We start from the raw sequence: 15471 nt of genomic DNA on the forward strand, positions 1-15471 counted from the left end.
AGAAACAGTCCCTGTTGGAAACTATTCTGAGTTATTTCTGATTTTCAGAGGATTGTCTATTGGCTTGTTTGCATGCTCAGCTTTTAGGATGGTATCTAGGGTCTGCCTGGCTCAGAGTCTATCACCGCTTTCCAGGGAAGACACTCGCTTTTGCACTTCCCTGTCACGCTACTCTCATTTGATCTCTGCATCTGGCAATTCACTTCTTCTCCCTTCAGTGTCCCCAGTACTGTAGCCTCAGAGCTGGTGCACCCTGCTGCACACAACAAAACACGCCCGATTTGGGGAGTCTCCACGTGGTGTGACCCTTTCCAGTCCATGCAGTGCCACCTCTTGGCCAGCCCCTGATTTCTCTCCGCGGCAGTTGCCCGGCTCAGAGAAGCAGGACACACATGGCAGGACGCACATTGTAGGACATACATTGCAGGACACGCATTGCAGGACACACATGGCAGGTTCCAAACCAGCCCTAGGTGTTGGAGGCAAGAGCGGTCCTGAGGATGTGCCCCTACATCCTCAGGACCATGGTGCGTGGTCCTAACTGGACAAAGCTCAGAAGTGTCACGGTGTTCGACACCGACAGAGCCGTGGAGGCTGGTGGTGTTTGAGGGTTGATGCCCTTCCTGGGCAGAGCCCTTCGACGAGGCCCTGGAGGTCTCCGAGGTTTCTCTGTGGCCGTCTCTGCCCGGGATGCTCACGGGCTCTCCTCATCCAGGGCCGGACGAAGCCCGGGAGCCATTCAGCCCCTAAGGTGCCGGGGCTCTGCGGGAAGCCGAGACCGAAGCCTCGGCCATGTGCCGGAGCTGTCCGGGAGCTCAGCCCGTGCACGTCACATTGTGTTGCGGCTCCCGGCAATCGAGGCCTCCCCGAGCCGGGAGCTCCGTGTTTCCCCGGGCCGGCCCTGCAGGGGTGCGGGGCCTGCAGCCGCCCCGGGCCCCGCGTGCCGCCGCGCCGCCTCCCCGGGCCGGGCCGGGCCGTGCCGGGCCCGCTCCGCCCCGCTCCGGCCGCCGGTCCCGCAGTACCGGGCGGGGGCGCGGGGGGCGCGGCTGAGCCGCCGTGCCGGGCTGGGAGGCAGCGGCGCAGGCGGAGCGGAGCGGAGCGGGGCTCGGCTCGCTGCTGCTGCTGCTGCACTCGCTCCCCGCCGCCGCCACCCGCCTGCGGCCGCGGCCATGGGCGTCCCGGGCCGCCCGCTTTGTGCCGCCGCCGCCCCTCCGGGCCGCCGCCGCCGCTGAGCCGCATGGGCCGGGCCCCGCGCCGCCCCGGGCCGCCGCCGCCGCTCCGCGCGGGTGAGTGAGGCGGCCCCGGCCCAGGCCCTGCGCCGAGGCCGCGCCGAGGCCGCCGCGGGCGGGAGCGCGGGGCCGCGCCGGGGCCGCCGAGCCGGGCTAGGCCGCCCCGGGCGCGGGGGGGAGGCCGGGCGGGCCGGGAGGGTGAGCGGGGCCGGGGGCGGCGGCGGGGGGGCGGCGCGGGCCGGGTCCCGCGAAGTTGCCCGGGGGGCGGCGGGGGCCCCGCGCGGCGCCCTGTCAGCGGCGGGGCCGCCCCGGAGCCCACCCGGCCCCGCGCCTCCCGCGGGCCGGCCGGGGGTCCCCTCCGGAGCCTGGCGGGCGGCTCGGCCGGGCGCCTCGCGTGTCCTCCGGGAGGCTCCCCGGGGCTGCCCCGGCCGGGGTGAGGAGCCAGCGCCGCCCCGCCGCAACAATGCCCGGCGTGGCTTTGGGGCTGCGGTGCCGCTGCCCTGGGGGTCCCCTGCACCCGGCCGGGGGTCACCGGGGACCAGCACCGCAGACGGGGGGCGAGTCCTGCGCTCGCTTCCAGACGCGGGGTGAAAACCACCCAGAGCCGCCCCGCGGTGCCAAAGCCCGGCCCCGTCCCGCGGTGCCCGGGCAGGGGCTGCGTGCCGGGGGCTCGGGCCGGGTGTGAGCGCGGCGCTGGCTCCTGGCGGGGCCCAGCCATCCTCGCTGGCCGCTCCTGGGCTCGCTGGGTTGTTTCACGATGGACAGGTGGGCTGTAAGGTACAGCATCGGCGGTTCTTGGTTTAGCCAGGATCAGGAAATGGGGGGGAAATGGCAAAGCATCCCAAAGATGTTCGGTGGTGTGGGGTTTGCTTTCAGAGGGAGGGCGAGCTAAAATGTGTCTTTCCTGCTGTGTTTTTACATGCAATTGAGTTAATCCAGTGCAAGGAGTAATTTGTGAGGCTGCTGGTGCTCTGCAGTACTTGGGGCTTAGAGGCTGAGGCTGTTCTGTAACACAAGGCTTTTGCTACTCGCTTTAAATGATGAGGTTAATTTGTTGAGCAGCAGAAGTAGCAACCCAGGGATTGCCCTTTTCTTCCTTTCCTGCCTTCCCCATACCTTCCATCCTCCATATTGACTCGTTGCTCTTCTTTAAAAACATCTTACTTGATCAGGTTTCCTTGTCAAGGTGGTTTTCTCATCTTCCTTTGATGACCTGAAATTTTCCCAGGCTCGTAGCATGCAATTTTGTTAGCGTAAATGAACCTTTTCTCAACGGCTTGCCTACAAAAAACAGTGCTAGAACTGAGCTCCTGTACTAACATGCCCATCTGAAGCAAGAATGCAGTCCAGATGCCCAAAATATTAGGGTCAACGATGCATCTGGATTCCCCTAGAGCTAGACGAGGCGACGCGGCGTATTTCTGAAACGCAGAGATTTGTGAGGAATGTGGCGCTGGTATGTCACTTGAGCGTACAAAAGCCACCTGTGTTTGATTAAGGTGCAGCCCTTCTTTCAGGACTAACTGGATGGTCTTTAATAATCATTTTCACAAGCCTTAAATTCCTGTTTAAGGATAAGAATTTCCTACAGCCAGATAAAAATGTGTTGCCTTAGTATGATCTGGTATGTGTCCTGTGCAGGTAGGCAGTGCAGAGGAGCTGGTGGCAGTGCAGAAGATGGCATGTGCCCTGTGGTACCTGGGTATGGATCTCTTGGATGTGGGCTGCCACATGCCAGGGTCATGTATAAACCACTGCTGTTGGGAAATTGACTAGTGTTTTAGCATATGTCAGCTGTGTCAGTGATGCCAAATTCTGGATGTAACGTTTTGGGATATTCTGTAACTGTCATTTTTAGCCTCTGCCTGGTTTGAGCTCGATTCTGTGCTCTCAGAAGTTACCAAGACATTGATTCTGCTGAAAAAGAGATGCTAGTACAGTAGAGGTGCAGAGCATAACCACTAGTTTGTTGTCTTAGAGTGTTTGTTTCCAGTGATACAAGCTTACTTTTTTCTCGTCTGTTTCAGCCAAACAAACTTGTTCACCTTGGAGCTACAAATATTGGTGATTTGAGATTGGCACTCATCCCCCACTGCTCCCACGCAAGCAAGGACCAGAAAAATGAATATCCAGGGGAAGGGCTTCCCCTTGGACCTGGGAGGAAGCTTCACTGAAGATGCTCCAAGGCCGCCAGTTCCTGGTGAGGAGGGGGAGCTCGTGTCCACAGACCCAAGGCCTGTTAGCCATGGTTTCTACTCTGGTAAAAGTGACGTGGTCAGAAACGAGACGTCCACGGCAACACCGAGGCGCTCCGATTTGGATTTGGGGTACGAGCCCGAGGGGAGTGCTTCGCCAACTCCACCCTACCTGAAGTGGGCCGAGTCACTGCACTCCTTGCTGGATGATCAAGATGGCATCAACCTCTTCAGGACTTTCCTGAAACAGGAGGACTGTGCAGATCTGCTGGACTTTTGGTTTGCCTGCAGTGGCTTCAGGAAGCTGGAGCCGTGCGTGTCTAATGAGGAAAAAAGACTCAAGCTGGCAAAAGCCATTTACAAAAAATACATCCTCGACAACAATGGCATTGTGTCCCGGCAGATCAAACCGGCCACAAAAAGCTTCATCAAAGACTGTGTCATGAAACTGCAGATTGACCCTGACATGTTTGACCAGGCCCAAACAGAGATTCAGTGCATGATAGAAGACAATACCTACCCTTTGTTCCTTAAGTCGGATATTTATTTGGAATACACAAGGACAGGTGGGGAAAGTCCAAAAATTTATAGCGATCCGAGCTCGGGGTCTGGGACAGGTAAAGGACTGCCTGGTTATCTGCCAACTCTGAACGAGGATGAGGAGTGGAAGTGTGACCAAGAGGCTGAGCCTGAGGCCAGCAGGGACTCGGCTCCTTCCAGCAGGCTGACACAGAAGCTGCTTCTGGAGACGGCCACGCAGCGCGCGGCCTCGGCCCGGCGCTACAGCGAGGGCAGGGAGTTCAGGTAGGTGGGGAGTGGGCCAGGGAGCTGCCAGGGGGATGTGGGAAACCTTGGAAAAGTATGGGGAGCACCCACATTGGTACAGGATGGCATTGCCAGGTGGTTGATGGAGTGCAAAGCTTTGTTTGAAACTAATCACAGGTTGTTTTAAAGGTGTCTTTGGCTGTTCCTGTCTGATAGTGCCAAATCATCCATGCAGCAGGTTCTTCATCTGGAGAAACTGCTGCTGGAGGTGTTCTGGAGGCAGGTAGGGCTTGGTGGGCAGTGCAAAGCCATGGGTAGCCCTCATGCACATGCAGGTGGCTGGGCAAGCTGCAGTGCCAGGTTTGCTGTAGCCTGCACCAGCAGAAGGTCAGTGTTCAGGTAACATGGGCAGGTAAGCTGGTGGTGACACTTCTGTGTAGAAACTGTCATGAGCCACAACTGGGAGCTCACAGGAGATAGATACCCTCACTTGGTGATGTGGGTAGGAGTGAAGCAGCATTGATGGTGCTCCCTGATAATGGTACTGCTTTGCATATGCCATTTCCAGCACTGAATTCTAACGGTGTCAGAGTCAGAATCCCCAAATCCAGTTAAAACCATGCCCTGCTGCAGCTCTTCTCTTCATGAAAGTAATTGCTGGGGTTTTTTAACTGTAGGACTGGCACAGTTCTGCAGCCTGTTTTTTTCTGGGTCCCCCACCCACTTCCAGCCAACATGGATTTTGAAACTTGCTGAGAGCTCAGTTAAAATTCCAGACAATTAACTTAGCAGGGAGCTCTCTGCGATCAATAAGCATGTGTGTGTCTAACCCTTGCTGAATCAACAGAACCCAGCCAGAACACATTCCTACTTTTTTTCCCCCCCTTTTTTAAATAAAATCTCCTTGTTTTAAGACCTGCTTAGGCTAAAATCTGACGCTTTGTGAAGATTACGAAATGAAGTAGCTGAACTGTCCTCTTCAAAGGCTCCTGCCTTATGAAAAGCATTTCTGTGTTTAATCTCCCTCAGCCGTCCCTTTAGGCTGGCAGCTGGAAGCGCATCCCGCCCCACGCAAGGTCTCGGCGCCTTTCAGATGGCAAAATGTTCTCGGTTTGATTCTTGTTTTCTTACAGATTTTGAGGAGGGGATGTTGCATGTGAAACTCTTGGGGAGGGGGGAAGAAAGGGAATTCATGTGGGCTCCCGCTGCTTTAATCAAGAATCAGAAAAAAAATATCCCAGTGTCTTGGGACTTTCCCATGGAATTAATAAAAACCTTGAAGTGCATTCCACTGAGCAGTTGGGTGCTCACCATAAATGAAGGATTAGAAAAGTCTCTGATTTAAGTATCTTTTTATTTAAGCAATAATGGTGTTAAGATTGAAAATAACTTGCTTGAGGGTCAGCTGTGTTTAGTTTCCTTACCAGACCAGGCAGTAAGTAAATCCTGTGTGCGTGACACTGTTTAGCTCCAGCTTCAAGAAAAAGGTGCACTTCACCCATTACCTGAATATATCTGTGCCAGGTTGTAAAATGGTGTAAGAAATGTGCTGTGAAATAGAAGTGTTTTGAAGTAGAGCTCATCAGTCCTGGGCATTTTCATATGAGATTGGAACAATGTGAAATAAATCTTTACCTGGAGGATGGAGATCAGAGAAAATGTGTGGCTATTAATTTGTAGTGTCCAACAGCCTGTCATTGTGGCTACTGACACTCTGCTGACCTGTGGGATAGGGAGGCAAGGAAATGTTTGCCCTTCTCACCAGAGCAGGAGTCACTTCTCAGCCTGGAGAAGCTGAAGATAAGTGATTTATTTTATTTTTTAAATGCTGGTCTGTCAGCTTGTGTGGTGTCCAGAGCATTGCCATGGAAGACGCTGCTGAACTGCATAAGTTCTGCATTTTTTAATTCTAAAGACTGCTCAGATACTAATTTATGAGGTGATTGTTCCTCTTTGAGCAAGACCTTGTGGTTGAATTAACCTTCTTCCTGGATGTTGTATAGCAATAACTCTCTTGAAGAAGCTGGTTTTTAGGGAGTTGTTCATTTACTTTCTCACCTGAGGAAGTGTTTTGGAAGCTGTGGAAGCTGCTTGCAGCAGGAAGCAATGGCTGTGTGCAGCATTTGAAAAACTGGGTCCCAATTTATTTTGAAAATTTCCACAAACCTCTTTTTTTGGCATATGTGTGGAAGAATTTCTCATTTCTCTTCTTTGGGGAATGTTGAAGTAAGCTGTTTTGCATTATATCTCAGGGCCTGTTTAATCTTCCCAAGATTTAACTTCTATTCCTTGGCTTCCATGGAAACCCTAAATAAAGAGGAATCTAAGCAAATGCAGCAGAAGTATTTCTCTGTTAGCAAATGAGCATCTTGAATCAGCTCCAGGTTTTTTTTTCAGCAGAAACTTCATAAATCTTGATGCAGTAGCTCTGCTCTCAGGAGAACAAATGTAAAAAAATTCCTCAAATGGCAGAAGACAACCCGTTATTAGCACTGGATATTTTTGAAGGTGTGCAAATGTGCAGGCAGATTTGAGAATACCCTGAAGCCAAAAGCATCGCTGTTACCCACTGTGTTTTTGTATGCGTCGGAAAAGGCCAATAGTCATTATCGTTAGGCTCCTGCAAATTAATTGGACATTGGTTATGGATCAGTGAACTTCAAAGAGGGCAACCCCCGAAGATCTCGGGCATTAACTCGCAGCTTCCGAAAGTGACACTAACGTGGTTGTGAGGGCGGCTAAATCGTTCATTAACCTTCTTCCGACACGCCGGGACAGCGTTCCTCGGAGCTGGGGAGCAGAAATTAAACCTGTGCCTGAGAACCGCCTGTAGCCTGCTCTTGGAGCGCTCCAGGAAAGCACACAGCCCCTGAAACAGCTGGAAATGTGGTGCTCGGTGCTTTGCTCGTGTCTTTTGCTGGAGTGGGTTTCTTGTGCTCTCTGTTTAGCTCTGTGTGGGAAGGGGCTCCCGTCCCATTCCCAAAGCATTGGAGAGCAGCACTGTTACAGGCCTTGCCTTTGCTGTCCTCTGTGGTGGGAATAGCATATGGTGTTACCTTCCAGCAGCTGTCATCTCTCCTGAAAACCAGGCAAACTGAGAGATTTACATTGATTCTGACAATTGTTTTGGTTTTGACCCATTCCATGATGTGTATAATATTGAAGACGAAGCCTGGATGATGGTGTTTAGAGGACACATGGTGGTGGGTGAAGTCTTCAGTTGCTGGATTTTGAGGTGTTGACCCACTCCATGGTGTGTATAGTATTGAAGAAGAAGCCCAGATGATGCTGATTAGAGGACATGTGGTGGTGGGTGAAGTCTCCAGTTGCTGGATTTTGAGGAGTGTTGGTGGTGGAGCTGCTGGACATGGATGGAGAAATGTCTCAGCCTGGGAAATCTCTCAGCCAGGCACACTGAGGAAATTACATTAGTTCTGCCAATTGTTTCAGGTGTTGACCCATTCCATGATGTGTATAGTACTGAAGAAGAAGCCCAGATGATGGTGATTAGAGGACAGACACATGGTGGTGGGTGAAGTCTCCTGTTGTAGGATTTTGAGGTGTTGACCCATTCCATGATGTCTATAGTATTGAAGAAGAAGCCTGGATAATGGTGATTAGAGGACATGTGGTGGTGGGTGAAGTCTCCAGTTGCTGGATTTTGAGGAGTGTTGGTGGTGGAGCTGCTGGACACGGATGGAGAAATGTCTCAGCCTGGGATTTGATATACACAGGGGGTTGTTTGTTTTTTTTAAAGAAGTTGGCTCCCAGCTTTAATTTCCACAGTGCTGAGCTGACTAAGCTCACCGCGTTTCACAAGTGTTGGTGGTTCAGATGAAAAGGGTGGGTGATGTGGTTCTCCAGGCTGGTAGGAATCACCAGGAGAGTCCTTGTGCCTGTGCCCACGCACTGGCAGCCTCTCTGGACACGTGGGAGAGCAGCTCTCCCCAAAACACACAGCAGCACTTCACCATGGGATGTGCTGAGGAGGCAAGAGGAGAAAAGCTGGAGAAACTCTAGAGGGATGTGACAACCTCTGGTGTGGGACAATGCAATGACAAACTAACATAGAGGCTGCTTCAGGGAAAGCAAGGATCTCTGTGGCTTAGGGAGCATAAACGGTCCAGCGGTCAGGAGCTGGGGCTGCATCAGGAAGGAGCTGGCTGAAGTTTAGCTGGCAGCCCTAATTTTGAGGTTGGCAGCTTCGTTCATAATTAAATATTAAATTGCACACCTCTGACTCAAGACTGTGTGGTGTTGAAGGAATTGGTGTTAATTGTACTGACCGGTTGGAAAACTGAGGATGCAAAATCAAACACTAGTGCAGTAGAAGTCGTATTTAGAATATTCAAAGATTTGTTACCCTCTTACTGATGCTTCTTTTACCTGGAGAGGCAGCACATGCATCTTGGACTTAGGCTGTTGGAGCTTCATGGGAGCTTGTCTGCAGGAAGAAATCAGCTGCTGAATGTTAGATCCATATGTAAAGTTGGGAATGCTTGTCTTGAATTAAAATTGCTGGGCCCACAGTATCATTTGTAATCAGTACAAGCCTGTTTGGAATCCTTGTAGAGCAGTGGCTGTTTCCAGTTTTAAAGAAAGTAGTTTGGGTTCTGCATTGTTCTTGAGAGAAATCAGTGAATCCAGCAGGGAGGGGGTCTGGTGCTAAGAGCTCTAAGTGGTAATTTAGTGGCTGAAGCACTCTAAGATATACAGGACAGAGACTGATGGTGTTTTTGCACAGAAGTTAATGCCAGCTTTTTAAAATATATTGTTAAGCTGATGAAACTTCTGCATGGAAATGCTTACATTACATTAGCAGTGTAAAGTATTTATGCTAGCGGTTGCCAAGTTTTAAAATAGATTTTATTTGAAGAAGAATACCTTTTGTGCCCGTAGCTTTGCCTCCACACAAATCAAGATGAAGAAGTGGTGTGTTTGTGTTTGGTTATAGATCAGTGCTTTGGCTTCTTTTTAAAGGCAGGTAGTTAAGCTTTTAGCACTCTAATTTGATAAATGAGTAATGTTTTCTTCCATCCTCCAGCAAACAAACCCTTGTTTTGTTGTGATTGAGCTTTATTTGGGTTACAGAATATTTTCTCTCAAACGCCCAAGAGGGAAGTTATGTTCTCCTTTTTGGTCCTGGAGACATTCAGGTTGGACATGTTGAAAAAAATCTTGGGAGCATGAGGGGAGGGAATCTGTGTCCTTGGAGAGCCTGGTAGCTGGGTTAGAGCTGTGGCCTGCCTGGTCCAGTCCTGGGGATGCCCTGTTTTCTTCTGTGCTTACAATGATGGCACAGAGCATGAAATTCTATATTTTGAGAAGACTGGTTTGAGTTCTGCCTGCTTTCAGGAAGAATGGGATGTTAAAAGGTTGAGTGGGAGCTGAACCAATGCCAGGATGCTGAGAAGTGCACCCAGGAGGTGGCCACGGGGTGGGAACACCTTGGTTTTGATCTGCCGTTCAACTTGGCTTTATGTTTTAAGAGTTTCTTTGTTGTTACTATAATGGACTAATCCCTTGAATAATTAGTTGCCATTGGATGTTTTAAAAATGACTGCCTCTTGGATGTTTTCCTTTAATAGTCTGTTAGATTCTGGATTTATTAACTATTGAGACAGACTGTGAAATCCTGTTAGGGCAGACTTTCTTGGTGGAAAAGGGACTGAGTGGTGTGGGGGTGCTGGGGGAACACATGCTGGCCCCATTTTAGGTTTGAGCTGTTGACTTCCCACCTTCCCAAGAAGTCCTGGCTGTGTCCTGAACTGGGTCAGTGACTGCTGGAATATGTTATGGTTTTGGGTCATCTCTAGATTTGGGGCTTCAGAAGATGCTCCAAGAATTTATAGTATTGTGGCTGCCTGGTGCAAGGCCAGTCATGCAGTCACCACCCATTTAAAATAAATCATGGACCTGGTTTTATTACAATTGGTGGGAAAATCTGGTTTCAGAAGTGACTGTGTGTAATGCAGAAAATTGCTATGTTTAAAAAAAAATCAGAACAGAGGTGCTGATATCCTAAATCGGTTCCTGGATATATCATTGGATTATTAGGCTCATCCTTAAATCCATTAAGCAAATTATAGTTAATCAGTCAAATAAAAGAAGAAAGATCTTTTGCAAGGCCCTGTCTTTTGAGCCATGCAGAAACTGTAGTAATATTTTAATTTTCCATCTGTCAGTGAATGTATTCAGTCACTTTGCTTCCTTATGTGGAGGATTTGAAATTAGAAACTGAGGTTAATTATCTGCATTAAATGAAATATGTGAAGACCACAAAAGCAAAAACCTTCACAATTTGGTATGGTCTGTTAAGCTAGGCAGGCTGCTTCAGAAGGAGAGGGGTTATTTTTCCCTGGTTTTGTTCCGATTGAAGGGTTTTAGTCACAGTAATTGAAATGATTAAAAAGTCAAATTGCTGGTGAATATAATTCTGAGCATCTCTCTGAAAAGATGTGACACTTGGTTGAGAGCAGGGGTTTGCTGAGCCTGGCCTGGCAGCGTGGAGCAGCCTCTATTGTGCCACCCCAGCGTGGGTGAGGCTGATTGTCCTTGGTGCCACTTTATCCACCTCTTCCATGGCAATGGGATGTTGGAGCTCTGCTGCAGGGTTAGTAGAGATGATTTGGAAGTGGAACAATGCCAGATGAAAGCTACACTTTTGAACTTATCAAATACAAAGTATGTCTAACACCATCTATCCTAATGCTATAAATTAGTTAATTAATGCCTGCTTCACTTGGAAGTGCAGCTTTGGACTCTACAAAAAGGTCATGCTCCTGGAAATACACATTCCCACAGCAGTCAGCTGGCTTTGAGGTGATTGGTTTGTGAAAAGGCTCATTTTATTCCTTGTTTGCAGTACACACATGGCTCAGGTTTGAGTTCCTCTGGGAGACTGCAGTATCCATCTCCACTCACCAGGTGCAAAGCTGCCCCTTCCTTCACTGGTGCAGCCCTGAATGCCCAGCTCAGGGAACTTCAGCTCAGTTCCAGCTCAGGGAACTTCAGGAAAGGTCTGACCCTTCTGGAGACACACATCTTGTTCCTCTCCTGTCTACCAGAGTGAGCTGCTTTGCCTGAAGTCACACTCAGAAATTAAATTGTTGCAGGTCACACTGGTGTGTAAAAGCAAAACCATCATTCCTCACAGACCTGGTCTGAATCCCTCACTGTTGTAAGCCAGTAATGAATTTAAGTAGAACCATTGCCGTTTTAAGTCAGATAATCCAAATTCTCTAAAACCCACACAGAAATTGGATTTTACCTTTGAAGACTCCAGAGTACACTTTTGTGGTAAGACCTGGAATTTCTTAGTCCCCTGGCTCCCAAGATACAACCTGTCCTCAAAATAGCAGTTTTTTGAAGGTCTTCATCTGATCTAAATCGCTAATAGATGAAGAGCTTTCATCTATCCTGATGATAAGCAGTGGAGGGAGGCAAAGCTATAGCTGGAGGAAAAAACCTCTTTGAAATACCTGAGTGGGTCCTACTGGTTAGCAGCACAGCCTCATGTTAGTCCCTGCATCTGCCTGCAGAGCTAATGACCAGAAACTGCTGGGTTTTATCTTTCATCCCTCTGAGCCCCACATATTCCTTGTCCTGTTGTAGACCAGACAATCAGTCCTCTCCCTCTCTCCATCTTCGTTTTCCTTCTTTTCTGAAGGTTCAGTTTTCTGTCCTTTATCTCCAGCATGTGTTTAGAGGAATGCTGGTGCTGGAATGAGAAGTGCAGTACAACTGGGCAGGTGGGATTGCCTTTTTTCCAGCACTCCATGTTTAGGTTGGGTTAGGTCTGCTGGAAAACCATGTCTGCAGTGTTTAACAGATTTGCCCTTTGGGGTCACAAATTTTAGTTGTTTTCCTGTCTGGCAGTCAGCCCCTTGGACTGGGAGAGGTTTATCTGGAAGAGGAGCTTCCTTGTTCTGCCACTGCTGCCAGCCTCGTCCAGGCTGTTGCTTTGGGGCCACTGTGGGATTGATTGCTTGGAAAGCCAAGGACCAGAGAAGCTGTGGCTGCCCCTGGATCCCTGGAAGTGTCCAAGGCCAAGTTGGAAAGGGCTTGGAGCAACCTGGGATAGTGGAAGGTGTCCCTGCCCGTGGCAGGGGGTGGAACGAGATGAGCTTAAAGGTTCTTTCCTGCCCAAACCTTTCCATGATTCTATCAATCTCTCCAAAGTTTCACAAGCAAAGTGTGAATCAGAGCCAAGTCACTGGAGAGCTCCTAGGAAATACAGGTAGGATCTGTGGAGGGAGGTGTGGGGACTCAGGATCCAGCTGTAGTTACTGCATTTGATCAATTTTGTCCTGGCTCTGCTCCACAGAAGTAAGAGCTGTAAAACCATTTGGCACTAGACATGCCAATGAGAGCTGGGATGAAGCTGCTGTTACCCTCGAGGATCCCAAAAGAGGAGTCAACAAATAGAAATTATTCTATTAGCAGGGGCAAAGTTCACAGGTTAACCATCGTGTCAAATCGATGAAATACAGCCTTAATCTCCTGCACAAGGCCTTTATTGTGTACAAATAAAGACTGCCTGAGCAAAGACAGCAAGTTCTTGCACTGTAACATTTGCAGTGTGTTGGAGAAAGGGAAGCTCTGTACAGATGGCAGCACGAAATGTCTCCGTTGGACATCGGCTTCATTCCTGCTTCAAAAGATTGTAAAACATGACCTTGGAACCTTCTTACTCTCCTTATGGCCCTGCTCATATTGGATTTCCAAGGGGCATGTACTTTTTAATTTTTTTCATAAAATTTGGGGTCTCTGGCTAAGAGGTCTGGTCTTTGTACTTTTAATTCAGTCCATGTGACTGTCGTAACATTTCATTCTTAGGAAATGAAAATTGTTCCTTCTTGAGCAAAGCCACAGACAGAAGCTGTTGGGTAGGCTGGCAGCCTCAGGTGTGCAGCATGTGTCTCCTGCTCATCTAGTGCTGAACCAAGACCATCACCACAAGTCCTTTGTTGCTTGGTCCATGACTCTACCAGGAAAAGCAGTGACAGAAAAGCTGCCTTCTTTGTTGTGGAAATACTGAGATTTCGTGTGTCTCTGAACATCTGCACATTCAGTGGAAGTTGGCTTTCTTCTCTTGGGAAAAGCTACTTTGAAAAGGCTCCTTGAACTTTTAAGACAGACCAATGCTGGCAAAATGAGATGGAAATGGGCAGCGAAGGATGTGTGGATGTGTCACTGCAGCACAGGGTTTGTCACGTTGTAAAACAGCCGGGCTGATTTTCCCCTCTGGATATATGCAGTGAAGTTTGTGACCCGGGGGGTTTGAGTGCTGCCGGCTGGGGAAATCAGCCCAAGTGGAGAATTTAGGAAGGCAGAGCATCCCACTGCCCCCAAGCATTGGCTTCGGGCCTTCCCCAGCCAGGGCTGGCACAGCCTGCAAAACTGATCCATATAAATTAAACCTTCCTCTTTCTGAAGAGGGGAAGCTTTCCAAATGGGCATGAGAAAAACTTTCCTTTGGTAATCCTGGAGATAACAGGTCATGCAGCTTCACCCAGTGATACTTGCACAATAACTTGTGGTCAGGCTGAAGTGTCTATTTTAGAAAGGCATCCAAGTGATGGGAGGGAGGTCATGCAGCATTTTTGTTATCTCTTCCCGTGGTTAGTTACTCAGCGTTCCCAGTTGTGTTCCTTATTGCTCACTTTTTTTCCCAGCTTCAGTTTCTAGCTGCTCTGTTTTGGTGTTCTTTACTCGCTTTGGAGGCTCCAAAAACCTCTGCATGTTTGAAAAAAGCCCTGCTGAATGGGTGTGAATGTTCTCCTTAAGTGGCAGCAGCTTTGTTATGGAAGGCCTTTTGGTTTTATTAGACTTTTCAACCCTCCGGTCGACTGTTAAACAAGCTGGAGCATGTCATGGTTGACAAACCTTCGCTCTGGTCTCAGACCTAACCTACCAGTTTAAAGGCAGTATTCTTTTGTGCGCAGGTTTCTGGGTGGAGACCATTGGCTTCTAAGGGAAATTAACTTGTCTCTCTTTACCCCCCCTACCCCCCACCCTCCACCTCAAATAAATTCAGTTTTGTGCTAACTGTTCTGTCACTTCCAAAGGCCAGGAAGAAATGTCAGCCTTGAGGTTTTCTGCTACCTGAGGTACTCTGCTGCACACAGAGAGTGCAAGTAGGTGGGAATGTGTAATTACATTATAAACAAAATAGCTGCACGATCAGTGTCAGCAACTGAAGATAAAATGTAGGAAGTTTTTTCAAGTGATTCATCCATAATTATTTAAAAACATGTTGAATTTATTCTTAAGCTTTGGAGGAGAATTCTTGCAAGGCTGGCGTTTGCTGCCCGTGATGTTTATACACCTGAGTAAATGCCTGTCTCAGCAGTTTGTCCATGTTGAGTGCTCCAGATCTAAATCCCTTCAGAGGTGAACTCAGCACACCTTTGTCTCTGCTGGCTTTACTGTCTCCAGGCTTTTCACTGGTGAGGTGCAATCTGTTGTAGCAGTGGCTGGCATCAGGATGGGCAGAGAGACAAGGCTCACACCATTCTAATATTTGTTGTAGATTTGTTGTCTGTCGGTTTAGGCGATGGCAAAGGCTGGATGGCACAAACAAACTGATGGACTGGGGGAGCGGTGGTGGGGGAGCAGCTTTGTGTGCCCACAACCACGACAGCCAAGCTGCATCTGCTTTCCTCTTTCTACATTTTTCCAGCAGTATGTGTTGTGTGAATTGTAGGGGTCTGGGGGAGAAGGGAGGGAATTCCTTTGAATGATCCCTCTCAGCTACAGCAGTCTCGTTTTAGAGGTGCTGGAAGTCATGGTGCTTTTCCTCTGATAGTGTATTATTGCAAAGTGCTAGTGTTTTCTGCCCAACTGGGCAAAACTGAGTATTTTTATTTTCAGTATTTTTATTTTATTCAGCCCTGTGCTATTGAGTAGAGGGGTATTTATCACATGCTTCTCTCTCGGTGATTGCCAAGAAGTCGGAAGGGCTGCACTGACCTGACAGCAGCTGGGGGTTGTTGTTGTTGTTGTTGTTTTTGTGCTAAGCCAGCACTGTGCCCGGCTCCCCGGCCCAGATAAGATCCAGCAGGGCAGGGCCCGTGCCCGCGTGGCCGGGAGGGCAGCTGGCACCGCAGTGGGTGGCACTGTGAGCAACCAACGCCTTGCAGTTTCATCAGGTTCAGGGTGCGCTTTCCTGCAGCCACAGGCGCGGCACGGGCGCTGCTGCACCCAGCACAGCTGGCAGAGGAGGGGAAGGGTCTCATGATGGGCATCTCGAGTTGTGTCTCTGCTCCAGAGATCAGCAG

At 49.4% G+C, this 15471-nt stretch overlaps 1 protein-coding gene across 5 annotated transcripts in view; it reads left to right on the top strand.

Annotated features, from left to right (window-relative positions):
* Positions 1–15471, top strand: part of AXIN1 (axin 1) — an 84905-nt gene that overhangs the window by 11641 nt on the left and 57793 nt on the right. For 3 of the 5 annotated variants that reach the window (XM_026796478.2, XM_005492098.4, XM_026796479.2), the window contains exon 3: positions 3257–4228. In XM_026796478.2, coding sequence (XP_026652279.1) covers positions 3351–4228 — 878 coding nt within the window. In that variant the 5' untranslated portion in view covers positions 3257–3350. Of the gene's footprint in view, positions 1–1040; positions 1287–3256; positions 4229–15471 lie in introns of those variants that run through there. The other 2 variants (XM_074552681.1, XM_074552680.1) reach the window with 1 other exon arrangement.

This window comes from Zonotrichia albicollis, chromosome 16, assembly GCF_047830755.1.
Source record: "Zonotrichia albicollis isolate bZonAlb1 chromosome 16, bZonAlb1.hap1, whole genome shotgun sequence".
In the NCBI taxonomy this organism is placed as follows: Eukaryota; Metazoa; Chordata; class Aves; order Passeriformes; family Passerellidae; genus Zonotrichia; species Zonotrichia albicollis.